Source organism: Echinops telfairi, unplaced genomic scaffold (genome assembly GCF_000313985.2).
Source record: "Echinops telfairi isolate 266 unplaced genomic scaffold, ASM31398v2 ScPeMD7_7420;HRSCAF=8458, whole genome shotgun sequence".
Classification (NCBI taxonomy): Eukaryota; Metazoa; Chordata; class Mammalia; order Afrosoricida; family Tenrecidae; genus Echinops; species Echinops telfairi.
The window spans coordinates 47,261,387-47,285,209 of record NW_022111320.1 but is presented as its reverse complement, the minus strand read 5'-3'; the positions used below and the strand labels follow the sequence as shown (position 1 = coordinate 47,285,209).

The 23,823-nt window shown below is 49.1% G+C and overlaps 1 protein-coding gene across 1 annotated transcript in view; it reads right to left on the bottom strand.

Annotated features, from left to right (window-relative positions):
- LARS2 (leucyl-tRNA synthetase 2, mitochondrial) overlaps nt 1-23,823 on the bottom strand; it is a 165,670-nt gene that overhangs the window by 76,580 nt on the left and 65,267 nt on the right. Inside the window, exons 5-6 of the mRNA XM_045297697.1 lie at nt 22,167-22,256; nt 19,154-19,297 (exon numbers count right to left, since the gene is read on the bottom strand). Coding sequence (XP_045153632.1) covers nt 19,154-19,297; nt 22,167-22,256 — 234 coding nt within the window. The remainder of the gene's footprint in view (nt 1-19,153; nt 19,298-22,166; nt 22,257-23,823) is intronic.

Genomic DNA, 23,823 nt, shown 5'->3' with positions numbered 1-23,823 from the left:
CATCTATCCTCTGCACGGAGTGACGGCGGAGCTGCCTGAAGACAAGTCTGAGCCAGCGGGAAGGCGGTTCTGTCAGCAAAGATTTGGAAGGCTGCATAACAAATTGCAGTCTGACCCCGAGGTTAATGGGATTTCTCTGTAATATTGTCTGAAAGACGCACACGAGATAAAAACCAATCAACTGGTTGACATTGCAACATCTGGTTCAGTTCATCAAAGATTAAGTGTTCCCGGAAGTCTATGTTCTTTTGGGGAGAGCAGCTGCTTCAGAGAAGTAGACAATGCTGTGTAGCAGCTCACGGAGATGTACCAAAGTCCCCCTGTGGTCAACGCCAGCCGGCAAACACAGCCACCGAGGAGACATTGTGCTCGGAGGTGTACAAGCTGCTGTGGAGCCCAGCACACGGGAACAAGTCCGCCCGTAGGAGGAGCGGTCACCAGCAAAGCCCAGGGAACCAGCCAGCCAAGCAGACCAGCTCTGCCACAGACGGGTTCATGGGAAAAGAAAGGAAGTGGGGAATGGAGGGCTGCCTACGGAGTGAGACACGGAGGAGGCATTATCCAACACGGCAAGGAGGAACTACAGCGCTCAGTTCAAAACCACCGTCTGCTCCACGGGAGAAAGACGAGGCTTTCTACTGCTGTGAGTCTCAGAAACCCACTGGGACTCATCTACTCGGTCCCGGGGGTCGCTGTGTGCCTCCACGGTGGTGAGTTTGAGTTCTGGGAGTGTTCAGGGAGGCACCTTCAGGGGAGAAGGCCACAGAGAAATGTGAGTGACGTCATTTTCCTACAAGTCGGGCGGGTGGGCGCTTTGAGCTGGGGAGGAGGCAGGGCCTTCCCAGCAACTCAACGCACCACAGAAATGCTCCTGGGGGGCCGACTGTGCAAGAAAAACGGTTTAAAGACCCCCACTGTAACAAAACCAGCACACGCCTGACTGCTACGTGTGGTGTGATGTGGCCCCAACTCTTTCTGCCACCCTGCTCCTGATATCACATCAGAGAACAGACACCTAGCAATAGCATCATCGATAGCTTGAACTCATTATACGAAAAGTAGAACATCTTGATTGGATTAAGTATATAATAACAAATTATAATCAATTAAGCAACCAATCACACATCTACTTCCAGATAAAGGATTTCTATGCCTTTCCACTTTCAGGGTCATTGAGGGTGCTTTAGGTGGCAACGAGGCCCTGATGGCAGTGGTTACTCGTTGGCCTGCCAATGGCAAGGTCTGCAGTTTGAAACCACCAGCCGCTCCACGGGAGAAAAAGGGGCTTTCTATTCCTGTAAAGCGTGACAGTGTCAGAAACTCACCGGGGCAGTTCTACCCTGTCCGATAGGGTTGCTATGGGTCAGCATGCAATGCAGTGAAACTGATGTTTTCTCTTTTTTGTAAGCAGCAAAAGCCCTCGACTTGTACATTATAATCTCTGAATACCACCCAAGACTTTTCCTTTCCAATGACCAATGGAATGCCATGTAACTTCCAAGCAAATAAACATGTGGTGGTCTCACTGGATGGAGTGGAAGATTTGCTGGCCCCCTCCCCCATGTCCCAGGCAATTCCGAGGTGACTGAGGGCCCCTGTGAATGCACTACCCACCCCTGGTGCTTCAGCACTCCGGGAGCCTTTTCTTCTGCACAGCTTTGTCAAGAATAGAACACTTCTTGCAGAGGTGCTTTGCTTAAAATATTCAGATCCTGAAGAGGACAAAAGATTTAAATGGAAGGAAATGTGAATGTTTTTGAAATGCTAATTATGACACGTACCTGTTTAAAACCTACCCAAATCTATGAATATTTTTAAAAGGCAAAAGAAATTTAAAAACAACCCAAATGAAAGCAACATCTTGATAGCTCTGTAAGTCCTTTTGAGTTCCCAATGACAATGAACACATTATTCATGATTGTATCTTCATCAACAGGGCTGTACAGAGCACCTTGCCTGACAGCACAGCGCGCGCCTTCCCTAGGCTGGCCCCAAGCCTGTTGCCACCAGAACAAGAGCAGGTCCGTAAAAAGTACCATATGTATTCAAGTATAAGCCGAGTTTTGCAGTACATTTTTAATGCAGTTTTTGTGGTAAAATTAGGTGCCTCGGCGGATATATACGGCAATCTCTGATTTACCAGGAACTGCACTTAAAAATGGCTGTTCATGCATCTGGAACACTGAATCTACCTGGGAGGAAGTTATAGGAAAATACATGCACGGGGTATGGGAAAAATGGCTGAGTTACTTGAACATGCTCCAAGCACTTGATCAGGATACTAGGATGAGGGAAAAAACCACTCACACGGCCTCAATAGTGAATTGAGAACACTTGATACTGCCAATGTGGAACAGATCATAGATCATGAAGAAATAACAGATTGGGCCTTAATGGATTTTGAAGAAGGTGTGCTAAAGAAGAAATACATAATGAGTAAAAGGAAGAAGGACATTAATTTTAGTGTCCTATAGAAAAAGACGCTAAATATATTTTATAGTAACCCCTAATAGGGCTTTGACAGGATGAAGACAAGACAAACCATGCCGACAAGGGAGGCCATAATGGCGTCCAAAGGACTCACAGCCACAGTGCTGATTACAGAACACAGGAAACAATGAAAATCCGTCCTCACAGCATGATTGGTGGCAGATCAGTTGATCGCAATTGCACATGGAGTGATGGAAGCCGGAGAGGGACCACAGTTGGGATGCAAACACTCCCACAGGTTTGAGAAGCTTACAGGATCGGTTCGAGGCCGCCTGACCTTGATCAGGGTGCAACTCTAGACCGTGTGGCCCTGACACCCCAATTCCCATTAGAGATACACTCAGGTAAGTCCCTGAGGGCAAGATTCTCTCTCCCTGGACTGCCTAGTAGAGTCATAGTACCATTTTTTCAAATACGTTCTGCCCATGGGCAAAGGTTAGTGGTCAGAATCGGCTCAATAGAGGTTGAATGGATGTCCAGCCTCAACACGGAGCTGGGGGCTGCCACTGCCGATCATTGTTGTGGCAAAGTGAAATGGCTTAACTGTGGCTCTCCTCTCCATATCTTTGGAACTCCCACCAAATGACAGGGGAATCATGCAAAAGGGGTATATGGAACATTAACTGACGGGACAATGGGCAGTCTGCCACTCCTTTGGCTCTAAGAGTGAACCACTTGGAAGAAGAGAGAATCCTATGACCATCAAGAAAACACATGCTAGATCCCCGGTCACATGCCAGACAAGGTCACAGCACCAAGACCACGAGACAAAGCAGAGGAGCCACATGGGGACCGTGATGCAGGGCAGAAGAGGCCACCCAGGTCTTGCGTGAGGCAGAGCAGCAGGCTTCCTGGACCACCAACAGGCAGAGGCCAAGGGACCATCAGAGGGAGTCTTGGTTGCTGGCTGAGAAGAGGCACTGCTATGGACAAAAGACTGCATCCTTGATGTTTTCTGATCCCGACTTGTAGTAACCTGTTACCCTCCCTAAGAATTCCCACAACTGTAAGTAGTGTCTGAGTTCTGTGTGGCCATTGTAACCGGTTAGGAAACTCCAGAGAGGTGAGATGGGAGAAATGGTTGGTATCAGCACAGGGTCAAGACAGAAGGAGTGTTTGTGGCACTTGGTCTTGGGCTGGTGTGGAGTCTGATGCTCCTTCTCCCTACTCAAGTTGGAGGTTAGACATGGCCCCTAGGACATTTTCTCAGTAGCCTTCTACAAACCTCGGGCTACGAATTACAGCTCTAATTTATCAGTAAAAGGATTAGCTAGAGTTTTTCCTAGACTCACTCAGGGGCTTTGGTTGTTTGAAAACATGGACCTATAAATGCTGGTTGCTTTTCTGGGAGATTCAGGAAGTAGTGAGATGTTGCCACAAAAATATCGGCGGAATAAAGAAAAGGGCCACACAGAGAGCTCTCGGTACTCCTCTGGTCCCTACTCCCAGTTTAGCGGACTCACAGCCGTCCACCAGTGGAGTTGTTACAAGTGACAAAATGCCAAGGCCATCCGGCTGTCCTTCATCCACAGGGCACATTTTTATGATTTGTTTTTTATGTATGCATGAAAACATATCTGTAAGTTTGAGTGTAATGTTTCCAACCCCCAAAGGCAAATAAGATCATCTTTGTAGACACTTATAATAAAAGAAAAATACTGAACTTTTTTAAAAAGGAGTTATTTGTCTTCCATCAGAACCGACTTAAGACAAAATCATGGGAATAGAACCTGCTGTGAGGGACTACTTGTAGTGCTCCATTTCTCCAACCTAAAGGCGGCTTTTGTTGTTTGTTTCCTCTCCGGTTGATATTCTACCCTTCCTGAGATTTCTGGTGTTGAAACTATGGTAACATTAGATGGTGTTTGTGATGGTTAGGTTTTGTGCCAACTTGGCACACCTGTGGGAAGGTATGGGTGGAACACAACCTCTCAATCAGGACACAGACTAATGATGGCTCCTTGGGGGGACAGCCTATTTATGAGATGCTGTGGAGGACTGGTCTCTTTCTCTCTTGCCCTCCTCCTTCCTGCTGGACTGGATCCTGCATCTGGCTTCTGGGGCTGGTGGCCCATGTGGCCTGCTGCCTCTGGGATCTGTCAGTGACCTGCCACGTTCTTGCCAATCTCAGATCCACGCAAATGCACCCACTGGCCTGTGATCTCTGAGCTTCTCGCTCACCGTCTTGCTTCATTGGGGGGAAGCTGAGTGAGTCTGGAGGGGCCTCCCGTTAGCATTTGATCCATGGATGAGAGGGGGTGTGGGCCAGGCTGCTTCCTTGATAAACAGTTCTTTCTTACACATAGCTGAGTGTCACTGGTTTTGTTTCTCTACAAAGTCCAGCCGGACACTGTATTCATGTCATTTCATGTCCTTACATTTGACAAACAGTAGGCAGGGGCCTCCTTCCTCACCCTGGTCAACCTTACTTTGTAGAAATCTTACGGTTCAGAGTATAAAATTAAAAAAACCCAAACAAACAAACAAACAAAGCCACCCAGGGAAGCAGCTGGTTTCAAGTTCTTTTTAAAAAGAAGTATGGAGTCCACTTAAAAATGAAATCTGAGGGACCAATACGTACGAGTTAAAAGCCAAACTATTCTAGAAGACACCCACCCTGCCCTCTCTCCACTCATCCCTCCCTATGCACCTCAATGCTCAGGCAAAGAGAAAGACCCTTAGTTTATTTAAACTCCTCATTCAATAAGGTAAAATTGGTTCTGAAAGAGCAAGCGATTCTCCCTAGCTCACCCAAACCACTCTGTAGCAGACCCGCAATAATGCACAATCCAGGTCCTCTGATTCCTCTGGGCCTATCGTGCTCAGTTTCCCGGTCTCTCTGCAAAGCAAAAAGGACAACCTTTTCCAGATGCAGAAGCTGGAAACTAATCACACGAATGTGCTCCTCACCTAACATTTACTTCCCAGGTACCGAGCTCATCAGGTATCATGCCTTACCTGAAAGAACAAGATTTACTTCAACAACACACCAACCAACAACAACAAAATCAAAGTATTTAATATTTATCTAAACTATGATTATAAAGTTTCTTTGTGATCTGCAAAGGGGCTGTGTTAGTTTGGGTAGACTAGAGAAACAAATTCATAGACACTCATATGTGTCTAAGAAAGAGCTTTATAAACAAGAGGAATTGAATATTGAGAAAACATCCCAGCCCAGTGTAGATCAAGTCCCTAAGTCCATTATTAGTCCATAGTCCAATACCAATCTATAAATTCCTCTTCAGACTCACACAACACATGTAATGACGCCGAATGCAGGAAGATCACAGGTCAGTGGGTGGAAAGTCTTGTGGATCCAGTGGCGGTAGAAGCATCTCAGTGCTGGTGTGGGTCTCCACGTGGCTCCTCCAGCTCCAGGGCTCTGGCTGCAGCAACGTAGCTCCATCAGGCCGGTAATGTCTCGCAGGGAGTGAGCATATGCCCTGGCCCCAGCGAGCTTTTTATCTCCTTAGCTCCTCCAATGAAGTCATCAAGCTGCCAACTGATTGAGAGGCTAAACTCCACCCCTTCACTCTTCAGTCTCAAACTGACAAGATTGTGTAACTACCACAGGGGCCCCTGAATGAGGATGCTTTAAGAACCCGTGGAAGTAGAACTGTGCCTTAACGGGTCTGAATACAAGCTGATGTTTATGAGCCTGAACAATGTATGAGGAGATCAGGTGAGGCAAGCATCTATTCTGAAAAGCCCATCAAAAAGGTTTGCCTTAGGAGCAAAAGCAGTAAACAAACAAACAAACACCCCCCACCCCCAATTAGACAGAGTGTTGGGCTGGGTTGTCTAGAGAAGCAAAATCAATGACACTCATATAAAAAAAAAGTTTATATCAAGAAGGCTTCCCAAACCAGTGCAACCCAAGTCCATGGATCTGATGGAAGCAGACTCACAACCTGCTGGCTGATGGAGCAGACAGGTGAGGCGGGATGGAGGAAGATCACAGAAGTGGATCCCAGGTGGGTGGGAGCATGGCAGGGTGGCTCCCAGAGTCAGTGGCCTATGCCCCTGAGGGCAGACAGAGTCCCGTCCAGCAGGGAGGATGAAGGAACAGGAAGAAAAGTCCTCCCGGTTTCGCTCCTCAAAAGGCCACACCCCCAAGGAGGCATCACCAGGCTACCAGCTGGCTGACAGTTCGGACTCCACCCCAGTTTCAGGTTGACATAAAATCTAACAGCCATAGGTTTGATCAGATTAGAAATTTACTTCAAGGAAATGGTTCACACCATTGCGCAAGTCGACAAGTCCTACATCTGTGGGTCAGGTGCCAGGCTGGAGGCTTCTCCTAACTTGTGCGGTTGTAGGAACTGACATTCTCAAAGACCTCTAATGAAGGAAAAGCAGTTCTAAGGTAAGATGTTACAAATCTAGATGTCCCTCCTAGAATAGTCTAGAGGGGTAAACAAACAGGAGGCTGCTGGCTCACTGGGCTGCTAGAGCCAGTGAACCCCAAAGTCTTTGCAATTGGGCGGGAGGCAGGCTGCTGGCTCACATACCAAGAACCAGAGGTCAGAAGAGACAGGTCAAATGCAGGACCAAAAAGAGCAAGCTTTGGCAGAACATCCATCTCTATTGGAGGTAGGCCACAGCCCCAAGAAAATTCCCACTTATATCCGATCACAAAGTGGAAGATAACTCCATAGCATCAGCCAAGCCATGGAGAGTCACTGCCTACCCAAGTTGACATATAACCTCAACCAGCGCAAAGCTTCAGTGGTCCAAAATATCACGAAGAAATATACATTTAAAAATTTTAAAAACCGAGGATAAAAAAGAAGAGTTAAATATAATATGGAGAATCCGACTCTCTCTTCAAAACAGCAGGGGGAAAAATGCTAAAAATAAATCCATGTTTCCCAAGAGAGGGCGGTGCTAAAATGTTACAGACAAAGTGAAATATGACCAGAGTCTACAGGTAGTTCGAAAAATGATAAATTTTAGGAGATCATGGATGAAAATGTTTAAGTACAGACCTTTTAAAACAGGTGAATTTATTGACAAAGGAGAGAGTTGAGAAAACAGAACCTTGCAAGTTAGGCAGAGTTCTGAGATAGAATGGAAGTGACAAGGTATAATTAAAATGGATACTTAGAAAACAAAAAAGAAGTTTAATACCTCAGCTACTTTTGAATCTGTGTGACTTGATCAATAATTGTTTTTTAATTAAAATTTGTTATTTTATTTTTCCAAAGCTCACTTTTGCTCTCGAGACTTATTTTTTTCCCTTTGAATCACCTCAGTGTAGTGCAGATTTGAACCCTAATGAAGGAAAATCAGTTCTAAAGTAAGATATTAAAAATCTAGACGCCCCTCCTAGAATAGTCTAGAGGGGAAACAAAGCAACTCTCTCCTCATACCTTAGTCTCTCTCTTCTGCTCTGATTTTTGACATGGCATGAAACACGAAGATTTATACATCGGAAACACACACATACATACACCCCCCCCCCCAAAAAAAAACCCCTCATCATTGGCTGCTTCCCTTGCTTGAATCTCGACAGGAACCGATAAATATAGAAAGGCGTCCCTGAGGTGTTACTGTTAGGAGTCACAACATCAGTTCAGACTCATGGTGACCGCGTGAACAGGAGGACACACTGCAGGCCGTGCACAATCCTCACAATTGTGGCTGTTTCAGCCATTGTTTAAGGTCACTGGGTCAGCCCGTTTCATTCAGGGACTCCCTCATTTTTTTGCTGGCCCCCTACCTTACCAAACACGATGTCCTTCTCCGGGGACTCATCGCCCCTGGTAACGTGCAAAGTACAGGAGACGAATGCTGTCTTGCTCCCTCACTTCTCAGAAGTACTATGGCTGTACTTCTGCCAAGAGAGGCTGTTCTTTCTTCCGGCAGCCCACTGTCTGTTCAATATTCTTCGCCATCATAAAACTCAAAGGCATATATTTTCTCCCGTCTCCTTTCTTCACTGTCTACTTGCACATGTAGATGAGGTCCTGGGAAATACCAGGGCTTAGATCAGGAACCCCCAAGTCCTCGAAGTGACAGCTTTGCTTGTTAGCACCCATGAAATATATTATTTGTGTTCTGGACGGGTGTTTCTATGGACTGTGACTGTGGACAACTTCAATCCTCTATCACAATATTCCCTACTGGTCCAGTTAGGCGGGTTTTCGTTTTATAGTGATGTGCAATCCATATTGAACGTTGTAATCTTTAAGTAAGGGCTGCGTGTTCTCACTGTCACCAGCGCAGGGCCATGCCACATCCTTCTTCAGAGTCCAGCTGCTCAGATGATCTGCCCAGCATCATGACCAAATAAGTGAGGTAAAAGGATCCCATCTTGATAAACACCTTTCCTGATATGAAACCATGCTTAGCCCCTTGCTGGTCGCCAATTGCCTCTTGGGCAGGTTTTACATGGTATAATTAGATGTTCTGGAATTCCCATTCTTTCCAATGTTATTTATAATTTGTTATGACTCACAGAGTCAAATGACTTCGCATAGTCAATATAACACAGGTAAACATATTTGTAGTATTCTGCATGTTCAGCCAAGATCTGTCTGTAATCAGCTATAATATCCCTTGTTCCATGTCTTCTTATGAATGAACCCAGCTTTGATTTCTACAAGTCCCTTCTTAATGGATTGCAGAAATTGTTTCTGAGTTACCTTAGCAAACCTTTACGTGAGTGTAATCTAGGTTGTTTGATAATTTCTGCATCCCACCTTTCCTAGGAATATGCACCTGTATTGATCCCTTCGTCGGTTGGCTAGGTAGCTGTACTCCAGATCCCTTGGCCCAGATAAGTGAGCACGTTCAGCATTGCATGTGTTTGTTAAAACATCTCAATTGGCGTTCCTCCATTCCCAGACCCTGATTTATTACTGTGCCTCCAGTGCAGCTTGAACTTGACCAATGTTCTTGACCAGATGCTACTCACTAAATAGCTGAATGTTGACCAGCTCTTTGATTCAGTGACCGAGCATGCCTTCCATCTTCTTTTGACTCCGGGCATTGTTCAGCATTTTCCCCCACCCACTGCCATTGTGCTGACAGACACAAGATCTCCTGATAGAGGAGTGTCTAAAGGGTTTCAATGGCTAGCCTCGCCCATAGATGCCTCAGGAACACTGCAACTCGAGGCCTGAATGTTTTCTTCAGTTGTTCCAGTTTGAGAAATGCTGGCACGTTTCATCCCACTGTCTTCTCTGGCTGCCCTTTGGAAATCTTCAGTTCGGCTCTTTCCATCACTCCTTCCACCTGCACTAGCTATTCTGCTTTTAGGAGCAAGTTTCGGAGTACCTCTGACGTCCCTTTGCTTTCCTCATGTACAATGTCCCCGATGGTCTCTCAGTTCAGGTGGGAACGCACTCATGGCTGTCCTTTGGTTCTTACTGGCACCAGCCGGGCTGCACCGCAGAACCACGTGAAAGACAGGAACAAGCTTCCGATCAGAGGCTGCCTATGCACACAGGCACTGTCACTGATGCTGGTCAGAAGGAAGTCCTTTCTGGTGGGCCAATAAGAGAAGGCACGGGTGTCTACACTGCATGGCCTTAAGAGCAGGCTCTATGGAACGGTGACCCTGTGCTATCAGTCAGACACTACTCCCCTTACTCTTGGTTTTTTCCTTCCGACCGAGGTAACCATTTTAGCAGCAGAACAATTCCACTTCCAAGAACTTCCCAGAGCTTGGGGCTGTAGGTTCTGAACTCACCACTGCCTTCCTAAAAGTACAGAAGACTGAGGCTGGACTCTCCGAGCATCAGAGCCTCCTTCCCAGAGGCCACCCAAGTCCCCTCCCTGGCCCTGCCGTCCATGGGAGAGAGGGGGGTAATTAAATCTCTACAGTATTACTCACAGCCATCTGTAGCCCTAGGCAATTTTTACCTGGAAGAGAAAAGTTGTTCTAGGAAAGTCCCTGAAAGGGGAGTCTTGGGGCAAGGCCTAAAAGTTTCTATTGGCTAACTCATGGAAAGTCTAATGGGACCTGATGGCCCCAGGGACATTCTGCTCAATTACCTTCAAGCAGGCAGCCTGCTCCAAATGAAATACTTGCATGAAGGTAAGATAATCCCTTTAGAAGGCAATCGGATGGGAAGATATGCACTTGGATCTAAAGAAGATAACCGAGAGTATCACCATGCTATCATGCTAGGGTTTTTTCTTAATGAATAAAAATGAGGATGGGCAACATGGGAAAATTTTAAAGGCCAGAATAGGATGAGGGAGGGAAAAAAAACAAAACTTATCCACAATAAATTTCACCTCCCATGGAGGTCATTATCATGGCTTTGTTCTGTATCCTTTTAGCAACTAAGAGCCCACAGCGTGCTGACCCTCAGATGCCAGATTTCCCCCAAACTGACATTGGGATGCTTCTTACAATCAGTGATGCCTCCCCAGTGACTGGCAGTGCTGTGCTCTCTTGTGGAGCATAAAATTTCAGATCAACGAGGCGTTACACTCTATCAGAGGTAGTATGCGGGTGCGCACACGTTTCTACCACATTAAGCTCCTCCTGCTAACGTTTACAGGCCAACCTACCATAATGCTCCACTGACATCTTCCATGGGAGCGTGCCTGGCCCTTGAAAAAGTTAGCCCTCCTGTACGTAAAATACATTTAAGACAGGGGAAGATCCTATGGGAAATTGCCCTTTTCTGTAGAGAACACTTTTTTTGGAAAGCAAAATAATAATAATAAAAACCTGGTATCTATATGTGTATAATATCAATAATAAATGTTCATGACTGTTTGCTTTCCCAACAGTACAGCAGCTGCTGGATCGGCTTGCCAAGTAGCTGGGTCCCAAAGGCCCTGGGATCAGGGTAGGGAGCTGAAGGGCTCATGTGAAGATAAAAGCAGGGCACAGCTCCAGCTCAGAGAGGCCAACAAGCCAATCCCAGCGAGCGCCAACCAGACCGACTCCCCTGACGGTGCTCCCGCCACCCTGCCTTTATCTGTAACACGGCCTGCCTTCCTGAGACCACATGCAGAGGGACCCCCATCTGCAAGCTCTTCTTGGCTAAGCTTGGCTGCTTGGGGCAAGTGGGGAGACCCCAGGCCCGGGCTGAGGAGGCCCCAGTGGGGATTCTGGCCCTTCCCCGGGGTTTGGGGGCTCGAGTTCCATGTTGAGACATGGCTGGGCCAGTGCTTCTTCTCAAGAGGGGCTGCACACCCAGGTAGCAGTCTGCATCCTGGGACGAGGGAGGGCGGGGCCTGTGGGCTGTTGAAGGCACAGCAACACCTTCCCCTTTTATTCCCACTGGCTTTCACATACCACAGTGACCCTGTCATTTCAACAGCAGGCAGGGAGGTATGGAGGGAATCGGGAGTTCAAAGGGGTCAAGGGTGGGGTTGCAGGTGGGGGAGGGTTCATCCTATCTTAAAATGCAAGTTCCTTCTCTTTAAAAGCTGGGGTAACCAATAAGCTAGAGCATCCCTGGTGAGACCTCCCCCATCCCACCTCGCCCTCCTAGCACAGCGAGGGTCCGAGGGTCCCGTGGGGAAGGCTCATCAGTCAGTGAGGCCACTCACGAGAAGCCACTCAAAGATTGAGAGTGAGGCCTCCTATTTCCTTAGGTCTGAATTGTCTCCCCAGTCAAATGACACTTACTTATAATTTCTTTCGCTGTCAAAATACCACAAAAGAGCCTATTATTAATGCCTCCCATGTTCCCTTTGCAGTCATTCTGTGCAACTTTCACACAGAAATCAAAGCAGAGAACGGAAGCCTTCATGTCTGCAGGGACCTGTGCTGCCCCGGACACAGAAGTTCCCTGGGAAGCTCTCTTCCATCCACACACAGTCTGGAGTGGGGTGTGGGTGGCCTGGCTGTCTTCAGGAAGTCGGGGGCCAGGGGAACAACGTGGTCATTGAGAGTTAACCTAATAGAGCCCCCATGTTGATTGGACAAGGCATTAGGGAGGGCCTTCTTGGGGTAGGTTAGGAGGGCCCAGCCTCCTCCCACTTCGGAGGAGGAAACGGAATGACCTGCAGCCCACCTAGACTGTATGCTTTCTTGCCTGGACACCTTCAGTTTCTGCGCCCACACCAACCCAGCTAATGTTTTCAAGCAAAGCTCCTCCTAAGGCCTGCTGAGAGCAGCCAGCTGCCTGTACCCCCAGCGGTCCTTCCAGAGCGGCAGGGCACTGAGGTTAAGTCAAGCCTTGTCACCCACTCAGTGCAGCCTCCCACTTGCCTGAGAAGACGTGCGGGACTGCCAGCCTTAGGTTGCCGACTTCCGCCCTGTCTCTGCACCTGCTGCCCCTCCTGAGCCCAGCCCTGCACAACTGCCCCGTGAGAGGACGGGGGTGAAGAAGAAAAGAGCTCGGCTCAGACTAGCATAGGAGAGACGATCTTGGGGAGGAGGCAAGCAAGCCAGGGACCAGAAGGCCTGAACGGGATTATATAAGCAGGAGCCGCCGTGAACAGTTAATTAGCTGGGTGAGACAGGGTGTCAGAGCCAGATCCTGAGGCCAGGAGCAGAGCCCACCGTTGCCAGAGAGAGAGGAGGGGAGGAGGAGGAGGGTGTGGGTGGGGGATGTGAGCAGGAAGCCAGGGTGGGCTGAAGAGCATCCCAGGCCCAGTCTGGGAGGTGAAGGACAGAGAGCCTCGGTCGGCTCTGCCATGGCTTCTACCCAGGAACCAATAAAAGCTCTTCAAGGGGGTGGGGTCGGGAAATGACACCACAGAGGGTCATGGCAGGAGTGGGTGCAGTGATAGCTTTGAAGCCATGGAGCCTTTTGTTAACACCCCGCCCCCCCCCCAAAAGCATGAATCATCATTAAACCCCCTCTCTGGTCCGCTCACTCCATGCCGGCCCAATCTCCATCAGAACATTTCCGGTTTACGTTACTGCCAGCTCCGAGCGTGTACACACCCCAGGCAGGCAACTGTGTCCTGGGGGCGGGGAGGCAAGTCCTCCAACCTCAGGATCAGCCCCTTCCCCAGCAGCTGGAGGATGCCTTGAGGGCTCTTCCCAAGAAGCTCCTGCGGGCACCAGTCTGAAAGTGGGCACAGCAACTCGGGGGGCAGCTGCTGCTCTCATAAGAAACACAGGGACCCAGGATTGGAGTGAGGGTCCTGGGTGCCCCGCTGGAGGTGGGGTGGGTGCAGGGGTCTATCAGCCCAGGAGAGCGTGTGGCACGAGGAACTGGGCCCACATGCACCAGGCTTCTCCATAGTGGCTCTGCTCCGCCCGTCCACCACGGCAAAGAGCTCCTGGCACTAGCCTCCCTTTCACAGCGGCTCCTGTCAGGCAAGAGTGCGGCCAACGCGCTCTGGTGAAGGCGCCTTTGCTTTTCCCAAGAGCTGGCGGATGGGATGGGGTGGGCAGTGGCAGGGGTGAGTGGGCGGGAGTAGAACACAGCGCGCAGGGGAGTGGGCGTGTTATTACCTGCCACCCCTACAGGGTTCTTCTTGCCCATCTGCAGAAATTCTACTTGGAAATTCCCGGTTAAGCATCTACCTTCCCGTATGCCTGGAAGGCAACAGAGCCCTCCCCACGGACAGCCCCACTCTCCACCTTACACCATCCCCCTGACTTCCGGGCAGATGTGGGGCTCCCCCACTGGCTGTGACTGCCCGGCTCGTGTGCTGGCCTCCAGGGTCCTCAAGGGCAGGGGCCTCAGCTGTTCTCATCTGAGTCCTAGAGTCCTCTATATCCTGTAACACTTGGGGATGGAATGGAGGAATCCCAGATCATCTGCGAATCCAGCTAGATGGCTGATGAAGAGCTCCAGCCCCTGGACTCGAATCCCAGTGCTGTCACTTATCAACAGAGTAACCCTCGGTTTCCTCTCCTGAGTCGCATGGGGCTAAAAAATGATGAAAACCAAACAAATTTGAAAAAAAACCAAAACACCTGCCATTGAGTCCACTCCAATTCATGCTGACCCGGCTCAAGGGTTCCACTCCTTTGGAGTGGCTGGTGGGTTTGAACCACCAACCTAGTGGTTAACAGCCCCACCCTTACTCAACAGCACCCCCAGGGTTGGGCTAAATAAAAAAAACTGAGCCCAAACCCAACCCGCTGCAGCTGAGTTTTCATTTACACCATCTTTCTTAACCGAGTGAGTCGTTAAGTGGGCAAAAACACTAAAGGCCAGACTCAGGGCATCAAGTGGATTCGGACTCACAGCGACCCTACAGAACACACAAGAACTGAACTGGTGGGGGGTTTCTGCGGCTGTCGTTCTGGACAGGGGTAGAAAGCCTCCTCGTTTCACACAGGGCAGCCGGTGGTTTCGAACTGATGACTCTGCAGTTGGCAGCTCAACGCTTTCCTACTACACCCCAGAGCTCTTCTCGGGTGAAAGAAGAAGGTGTCAACAAAGGCCTGAGTGTAGATCCGGAAGGAGATGGAAGAGGAGAACAGGCTGTCCAGGTGACAGCAGCAGCCGATGAGCAGGTGTCAGGACGCAATTTGAGCAGGTGTCAGGACGCAAACCAGAAATGCCACTTGGCCTGGGGAGCCCGTGGAAGTAGCATCCTCAGGGAGGCAGTGCCAGGTAAGACAAGCCCAGTGTAAAATGGACTGGAAGCCTGTCTCCGTCTCTCCTTCTTCCTCCTCACCCTGCTGTGGGGAGCTGAGGCATTCCAGGAGACTCAGTCCCTCTGCTTCCTTGGTGTGGCTCTCACATACCCCACCCCCACCCCCCACTTCCCTTTGCTCTGACCTCCGCCTGCTTCCCAGGAGGTCCGGCCCACACATCTCTGCCAAGGATAAGTCACCCCTAAGGCAACTTTCCTTTTTCCGCTGAAATCAGAGTTTCACGAAGCAAACTCCCTCAGGGTGACTGGGTGGTGGGAGGTGGGGTTGGGGTGAAGGGGAGGGGGAGTCAAATGCATCACTCCCAAAGCCTTCAGGAAATGTCTTCCCATTTCAGGGCTCCCTGCAATCTTCACACTGGCGTCTGTCTTTAAAAGTCGAAGTCAACTGAAGGGTGCTCCTCCACAAAGACCCATCTCCAAGCCGACACCCACCCCTCCATGCCCGGCTGAGCTGTGTGAGCCAGAGAAAGTCCTCTGAGCTGCACAAGCAGAAGCCCCAAGAGCTCAGGAGGACTGCGGGGGTCCAGCTCCTAGCAGCCGCTCCCCACCCCCTTCCCCCACGTCTCCCTCAACTCCAGAAGGCAAAAAGACCCAGCCTGCCTTTCCACTGTCCCCGGAGCCTAGGAGGGCCACATGTCCTAACCAGACGGACAGGATACTGGTGGAATTCTGCTGGGGGCATTCTAGGAGAGCTCTTGTTTTCCAGATGAACGGGACAGTGAGAGGGTGCTACCCTCCGGCCTCCTTCTGTCTGGGATGGAGGTGTGCTGTTTGGAGCAGCGCAGTCACCTTACAACCACAAACAAAGGTCAAGAGAATCACTGGATGCCACCCCAGGCCCTAGCACCATTCAGTTCTGGCCCAGTGGGACGTTAGACAGAAAAGCTCACTGTCCATTGGTTTCAGCCACCAAAAACTCACATTTCCAGTTACTGCTTGCTGTGGAAAGCACCGTTACCGGCTCAATGGCTGACCGGTAGCTATCCACCAGGATCTTCACCATGGGAAGGACAGTTCTACCAAACCAGGCTTGTAAGCAGATGTCCTGTCTCATCTCTGATGTGTGGGACACTTTTATCCCAGGCCCGTTAGGTGCGCACCACTGTTCAAATACCTCGTGGTCACCTCAAAAGGGCTATGGCGATGTCCTTCCAGTCTCCCTGGAAAGTAAGATCATGGCTGAACTATCTACACAGTGTGCCAGCCACAGCAGGCCTCGATGTCACCAAGCTCTGTCAAATCGACCACTCTCTCTGCCCCTTCCACTGACATCTGAGTTATGTCCTTAGGCCCAAGTTACTGCGATCGCCCCTTAATTCGTCTCTGCATCGTCCTTGCCCTCTCAGTGGTGATTTTGGGAGAGCAGAGCTTACCGTGCCCTTCCCTTTTATAGAACCCCATGGTTTCCCATGATGCCCATGAGAGTCCAAATGCCCAGAGGCCTACATGGTCTGGACTGACCCGGCACCTCGTCACCTCCCCACTCCCATGCAGAGTGCCTCTGAGAGGCGGCCTTTCCGATCCCCACACACACTGCTCTTCCAGGGCCCCTCCCATGCGGCTGTCCATCAAAGAGCTGCCCCTCCAGCTTGATGGCCTAGTTAGCCCTCCCTCATCCCCGGCTGCAGCCGAGCAGTCTAATTTTCATCGCAGATACTGTATTTTTCTGTTTTAGATTTCCATTAAAAAAAAAAGTTTCCACTTCTCTCCTGAGGTTCCCCATCTGTTCACTCATCGTGACCATCTCTTTAAGTCTTAAATATTTACCTAACAGATACCTTAAAGGCCTCATCTGCGGATCCCAACATTTGGGTCATATCAGGGTTTAATTCTATTGGGCTGCCTGTCTCCCCACTACCACCCCACCCCACCCCCACTGCAACCTCTGAATAGGGGCTCCCTTTTTCTGCTTCTTGGCAAATGAAGTACTATTTTTATTATACGCTGCACATTGCAGATGAGAGTCTGGATTATTTAGTCTCTCTTTAAAGGTCGTGGGCTCAATCTTGGCAGGTCCTTTGGAACCTGTAACACTTGGCTTGCTTCCTTTTGGTGCCATTTAATTAGGAGCTAATCTAGACATCACACCAAGCCATAGTTCAATCATCTCCAGCGTGTTGTACAATTGCTACCACATTTACTTCTTATTAGGGTGTGCTGGGGCCTCACCTTCCCGCCCATGAACGGCCCTGTAGCGTCTCAACAGAATCCCCTGGGCTGGCCCTAGATTCCACAGTCTCCGTGCCCTGCACATCCTCCCCCTCAACACGCCCGCCCCGCCACCCCTGCCTGGCTCTCAGCCCTGTAGTAATAATTCTCTATCAGGACTCCTGGGTTCTTGCTCTGTGCGTAAACAGCCAAGCCTGCACCAGAGTTCCTGCAGCGAACAGAGACTGCTGTCCACCCGCCACAACCACGCCACTGCCCTGCTGCCTGATTTTCAGGGCAAGCCAAGTGCTGCCCTCCAAAGACAACTTTCTAAATAAGTCTGCCCAGGAGTGCGGCGGGAAGCAGGCGAGTCGCCATGGTAACAACAGCTGCTGAACAGTTGAAGACGCACAGCTGAAGACGGCAAGAACCAGGCCCCCTCAGTTAGGGGATGACACTTCCTCCCAGGGGCGGAGGTCAAATCCAAAGAGCTAATTAGGGGGCCTTTCCAACAATGGCTATTAGAGCGTCACCGGACAGGTGCTTGAGGTGACCCGACGGCCCTCCTGGGACCGCAGGGGCCACAGCTTCAGCAAACACAGGCTCCCTCTGCCTGGGATGGCAAGGGAGGCACAGGCTCTGTTCCTCATCTAGCCTCCCAGAACTGCTGCGGGCCTGAAAGAGGACCGGCCTCCTGACAGCAAGCGGTAATGAGTACGCTTTTCCGACCCGGTGTGGTTTTCTGCTGTGCCGTGAATACATTATAAAGGGGACACAGCCCCGTTGAAGCAGCGTCTTTTGAGTGAGAAGAACCAGTGGTCATAATTCCATATGGCGTTTGCAGTCTAAGTTGGGATGTTGTTCTGACAACAGCATTGTAATCCAGCAAAAGTTTGTTTGTGATCAGAGGTTATTTATAACTTTGGGCTTTCACTGCACATGACGATTGTGATATAAGATCCGACCCAAAGTCCGTTTCAATATAATATTCCATCTCTGACAAAGCTACCCATGGCTGCTAGGAAAGGGCACCCCTATCTTTTACATGGTGTCCACCGCAGGGGCAGAACTACCAAGACACACACGAGTATGCACCCCACCATGCCCCTTCCCCTTTCAGACCCTGTTTCTGTCTGGTCTCATGCTAATGAGAGCAAGAGAGAGCACGGAGAGCGAGAGTGAGAGATCATCAAATTACCACGGGGAGTGCTGCTAATTTTCTCTAATCCTCTCTGGACATTCAAGGGGTGGCCCCTCCATTTCAGAATGCTGACACTTGGTAAGCTCAAAGGAGAGTGGGCACAGTGGTTCCAGCAGGGAGAATTGGTGGTTTTGCCCCGGACATTGGGGACTGAATAAGCAAGTCCCCTCCTGCAACTTGTTGGCTTTGGCCTGATTCCCTGAACACATGAACAAACCAAGAAGGGGCCGTAAAGATCACCTGGTCCTTCCTCATTTTATGGACAAGGAAACCGAGGCCCAGAAATGAGTGACTCTTTACCCGACGAGCGTAAACCCAGAGCTTCCGGTTTTGATTTGGGGTCTTTTGCATGGCCTTCCCTCCCGGGGACTGGCCATCTCCTGACTCTTGCTCGAGTCTCCTCTAAACATTCTGGAATTTCATCCCCTCTTTCTCAAGGTCTCACGGGAGCAAGGCAGCTAATAAAGAGATTCTTTTCTTTTGCTGGTGCAATTATGGATAAAGTGGGATGTTTCTTGGCCTCTGTGGAAGCACAATGATTCAGTGAGCTTTAAGGTTAGCAAGCAGCAGCCTACCGTAATCTCCAGGTGCCAATTCTGACTTACAATCCAGAGAATTAGAACTCGCCCACTTCCTGCCTGCACACCCATGGATCTGAGACCCTGCCTGGAGGTTCCTAACCAGACCGACAGGGAGGCTCTCCAATACCAGAGAGTCTTAGCGTTGCGTCCAATGTACAAGGTGTTCCTGGAGCTCCTTCCGGAGAATACTCACCTTCGCATAAGCCGTCGTCTTAATAAACCACTGTTTGAGGTACTTCTGCTCCACCTTTGCTCCGGAACGCCACGAACAGCCATGTTCATCCACCTGCTCGTTGGCAAGTACTGTTTGATCCACCGGGTCCCAGTTCACTAATGCCTGTGTCATGCATGAAACACAAGGGTGAAATCTGGTGAGTATCCTGAACAAGACCACCTCGTCTTCAAAGGCAAGGAGCCCCGACGGTGTGGTGAGTTAGGTACTGGGCCCCCAGGTCACTGGCTCAATCCCACCACCCATTCCAAAGGAGAGAAGCGAGGCTTCCTGTTCCCTGCCAGATGTATAGTCTCAGAAACCAAAAGGGACAGTTTCCCTCTGTTCTCTAGGGTCACCGCAAGTGGGAAGTACAGTAACTTAGACCAGAAACCTTTATTAAGCCAAAAGCCATCTACTTGTATATCATCACTGCCTGTGCGCGTTTACGGGGTGAAGGGGGGCCGCACCCAGATGAGAAACAAAACGGCTAAACATTGTTTAGGGACTGAAGTAGCCCGTCCATTCAAGAAGCATGCCCCCTTCAAAAGAAGCAGCAGCATACTCTAACCTGTGTGAAATAGAAGAGAGGAGAGAGATGGGGGGCGGGGGGGAATGTGTACTTCCACCTCCAACTCCAGGCCCTGCCAATCTCAGGGCGGTGAGGGAAGAAACAGTTGATGTTGGAGACTGCGAGAACAAAGAGGTCTTTATTTTCTTCTCAACAGTCCCCACACAGCATGGTAGCTCTCAGGCTCTAGGTTACAGACGCCAGGAGGATGCTCTGCTTCTAAGAGCTCTGCACATTTTCATAAAACCCAGGCGTCAAATGAAAGGCAAATAAAAGGAAAATACAACAGCTCATCTCCCCACCTCCACCCCAATGAAAGACTTGGGTGGGGAGGAAACAGACAAAAGGAAATAGCAACTAAAATCAAAGGCACATCAGGTTTTCTTCTCGGTCGCAAAGTCCCCTTGGCCACAGGGCCCGGGCTCACACTGCCCACAGGTGGATAAACCAGGTTTGGTCAAAACCCAGGCCCTCCGCTGGGCCACTTGGAGCACACAGCTGCTCATGCCCAGCTTCTGCAGGCCCCGGACAAAACTTCTCTCACTGTTTCTAACTCAGTTTCCCTAAAGCCGGGCCTACATTTCTAGGTACTCTCTGAAGTGTCCTCAGGAGAGCCTCGCGTGAGCGATGTTGACGCTCGTATATTTACATGCTACGTCCATTCACGCACAGGAAACAATAAACGGTAACTCGGCAATGCCACGCCAAACAATCTGCTTGCCTCTTCCAAGAATGGCTTACGCTTTTCTTTTGAACTTTTTATTGTGAATGGGTGGGTGTGTACAGAAGACACCAGCTTTCTTTTCTTTAATGGAAAAATAACGAAAATTGTCTTATTAGTATAGTAGGATAAGGGTGATCTTTTAATAATTCTTTAAAAAACAATTTTATTGGAACATAATCCACAAATACCATTCAATAGTTCAATCATATTAAAAGGAGTCGTACAGCCATGATCACAATCACTTTTAGAACATTTTTGTCTTTCTTGTACTCATTGTTAATAGCTTGCTGTTCCCCTCAACCTCTTCCACCACACCCCCAAGAACCCCTTAATCTACAGATCCACCCATCCTGGATTTCAGATACCAAAAAATACACAAAAGCAAAAAACAAACAAACCTACAAAAAAGCTAACAACAATAACAAAGCAGAGGAAAAATCTCAGTAGAAAGCAGTAAATGTTAAAAAAACGAGAACTTTAAAGTGGGTCAAAGGGGTCAAATGGGAAGGTGTGAGGTTGTACACTAACTATATCAGCGGTCAGCGGCTTTGCAGTACACGCTGCACGGCAGCCGGGCTGTTCGCTTCCCGGCCCACGTCAGAGGGCATCCACCGGAGGCTTAATCCACGTGGACTTCCCCTTCAATTTTTTTAAAAACGGAGATCAGTTTTCTATGTAGCAGTTCACACACATTTTACATTTTGTTTCATGTCAGAGACTGCAATTTCTACAACATAACGTCACTTACCCCGCTCCTTGTGTTCCTGGTTTCCTTCCGCTTTCTTCCGTACAAGGGGGCATTCAAAAGCGTTCAAAGAAAAATTCCCTATCTTTCACTCAATGTTGCCATCAAACTTGCAAAGCCCTCTGTACTCCTTGTTGCCTCCTGGACTTTGTCCTCAGGCAACGGCTGTCCTTTTGATCCCAAATCCTTGATTATCCTAAGGAACGTGTACCTCACTGGTGAACTGTGGACTCTTCCCTGTGGTGCCAGGTGTACCTGCGGAAGGCCCTCGGCTTTGCTGTGAGTTTTCCATGTCTTGTCGTTTTGACTTGTGTTTATGGTTCAAGGCTATTATCGGATAGCTTATTACAACATCCTCCCTCATCGCTGACGCCACTCTGGGAAACCCCCATAGGACATAATTACTGTCCACCAAGAGCAAGAAAGGATTTCCGTGGCTGATTTTTAGAAGTAGGCCACCAAGCCTTTCTTCCTGGTCTGCCGTTGTTTCAATTAACAGTACTAGGAAACTAAGACATGCCCAAAACAACCTCCACCCTTCCCCCCACCAGGCCCCAGCCCACTGCCATTTGGTGTATTCGAACTCCTGGTGACCCGTGGGCTACAAAGGGGGCCAGTTCCAGAGTGTGTTCGTTCTCAGCGCTAGCCTGGCACAGGCAGGCTGCCAAGCCTATGTTCCTTGGTGCCCCTGGATGGGCTTGAACTGCCAACCTTTGTGTTAGTAGTTGAGTGGGACCTTTGAAACGAAGACATCCTCCAGGGAAAGAAAGTCACCAGAGCAGCAGCGCGATACACAGTTACTTTCTAGCTCTGCTGTGATCCATTCCACAAACTTGAAAGCCTTCCTCTTCACAGTGCCTGTGCAAGCAGGGTTTGTTTCTTCTGAACAAAGTGGGTTTTCTGAAGGGTTGAGAAGGTTAAGGGACTTTAACAAGTGCAGCTCATTTTAACTCACCTCCTTCTGATAGGCCAGTCCAGCTTCATAGAGTTTAATAAACAGGTACTGAGTCCACTTGTAGTAATCCGGCAAGCATGTCGTTATTTCCTGCCAAAAAGAGGAAGGGGGAAAGGCATGTAAGCACCTCCCCCAGTGTAAGCAGCAGCCCTGCAACTCAATTTTGAAAACCAGTCAAAGTGTGGACATATTTGCCAACCTTTAATCATTCCAACAGTTCATAAAGTGAGAGACGTGATTTCTTCTGGCAAAGGGGGTGTGATTGAAACGGCCCCATCTTGCCCAGGGCACGTCCAATGGTCAGACTCTCATAAGCATGCTACTTATCCCTCTTCTTCCTCCAACCCGGAGGTATGAGCCGGAGTAAGAAACCAGGGTGGCCCTATTCCCGGCATATTTGGGGGCCCATGAAGCTAACTAATGATTGTAGCTCATTTAAAACAATTTAGTAAAAAATTGCTGTTGAGAATATACACAGCGGAACTGACGCCATGTCAACAGTGTCTGTGAGTCTGGTTCAGCAACACTCATCACATGCTTTTGCTTCCGCTCTTTCCGCAGTTATCGTTCCCCTTGTCAACAATAACTCACTGCCACGCAGGCAGATTGATCCCACGGAGGTATTTCTTAAAACGAACATGATGCTCAGGGTGGATAAATCATTGTTTATCTCAAATACCGGCAGGGTCACCCAACGTGAAGAGGTTTCAGCACGGCTTCATGAAGAAGGAATAGGCCGTCGGCTTTAGAGGCGTTGGGCACTGAGAACCTCAGGGGTGGCATCAAGACTGTCAGACACAGTGTCAGAACAGGTACAGGAACGGGATAGTGCAAAGGGTGAGCTCCTCGGGTTGGAAGGCACTCAAAATATGACGGACGGAAGAAGGGTCGCCTTCTCAAAGGAGTGTTGATCATCATGACGTGGATCAAGGGAAGCCTATGGGAGTCAAGCCTCCAGGCTCATCATTCGCTGAGAGGGCAAATGAAAACGAGAAGAAAAAAGCAGCAAACACCAATCAATACTCAGAACGTGGGATGTATGAAGTATGAATCTAGAACATCTGAGAGCTGTGAAAAATGAGATGGAATGCAGAAAGATATTCCAGGTATTAGTGAGTTAAAAACAAAACAAAACTGGTTTTGGCCAGTTTGAATCGGAAAATACTACAGTTTCCCATGCTGGGAATGATACAATCAAGAGAACTGGCATTGCAGTCATTGTCAAAAAGGACATTTTAAGATCTACCTTGAAATACAACGCTATCAATGACAGGATAATTATCTATCCACACATGAGGAAATCCAATCAATACATTATTCAAATTTATGCACCAGCCACAAAAGCTGGTGTTCCAGAAATTGAAAATTCTACCCAGGTCTTCAGTTTCAAAGTGATCACACATGCAATCGAGATGCATTGATAATTATGGGCAATTGGAATGCCAAAGTTGGAAACAAAGAGGAAGGAACAGTAGTTGGAAAACATGGTCTTGGTGACAAAAATGAAGCCAGAGATCTCATGACAGAATTTTGCAAGACCAACGACTTCTTCAGTGAAATACCTTTTTTCTAGCAGATGGACATTGGGCCTCCACTCAAGTACACCCTCAATGTAAGAACACTCTGCTCTATTGAACTGGCATTCCATGACGCACAC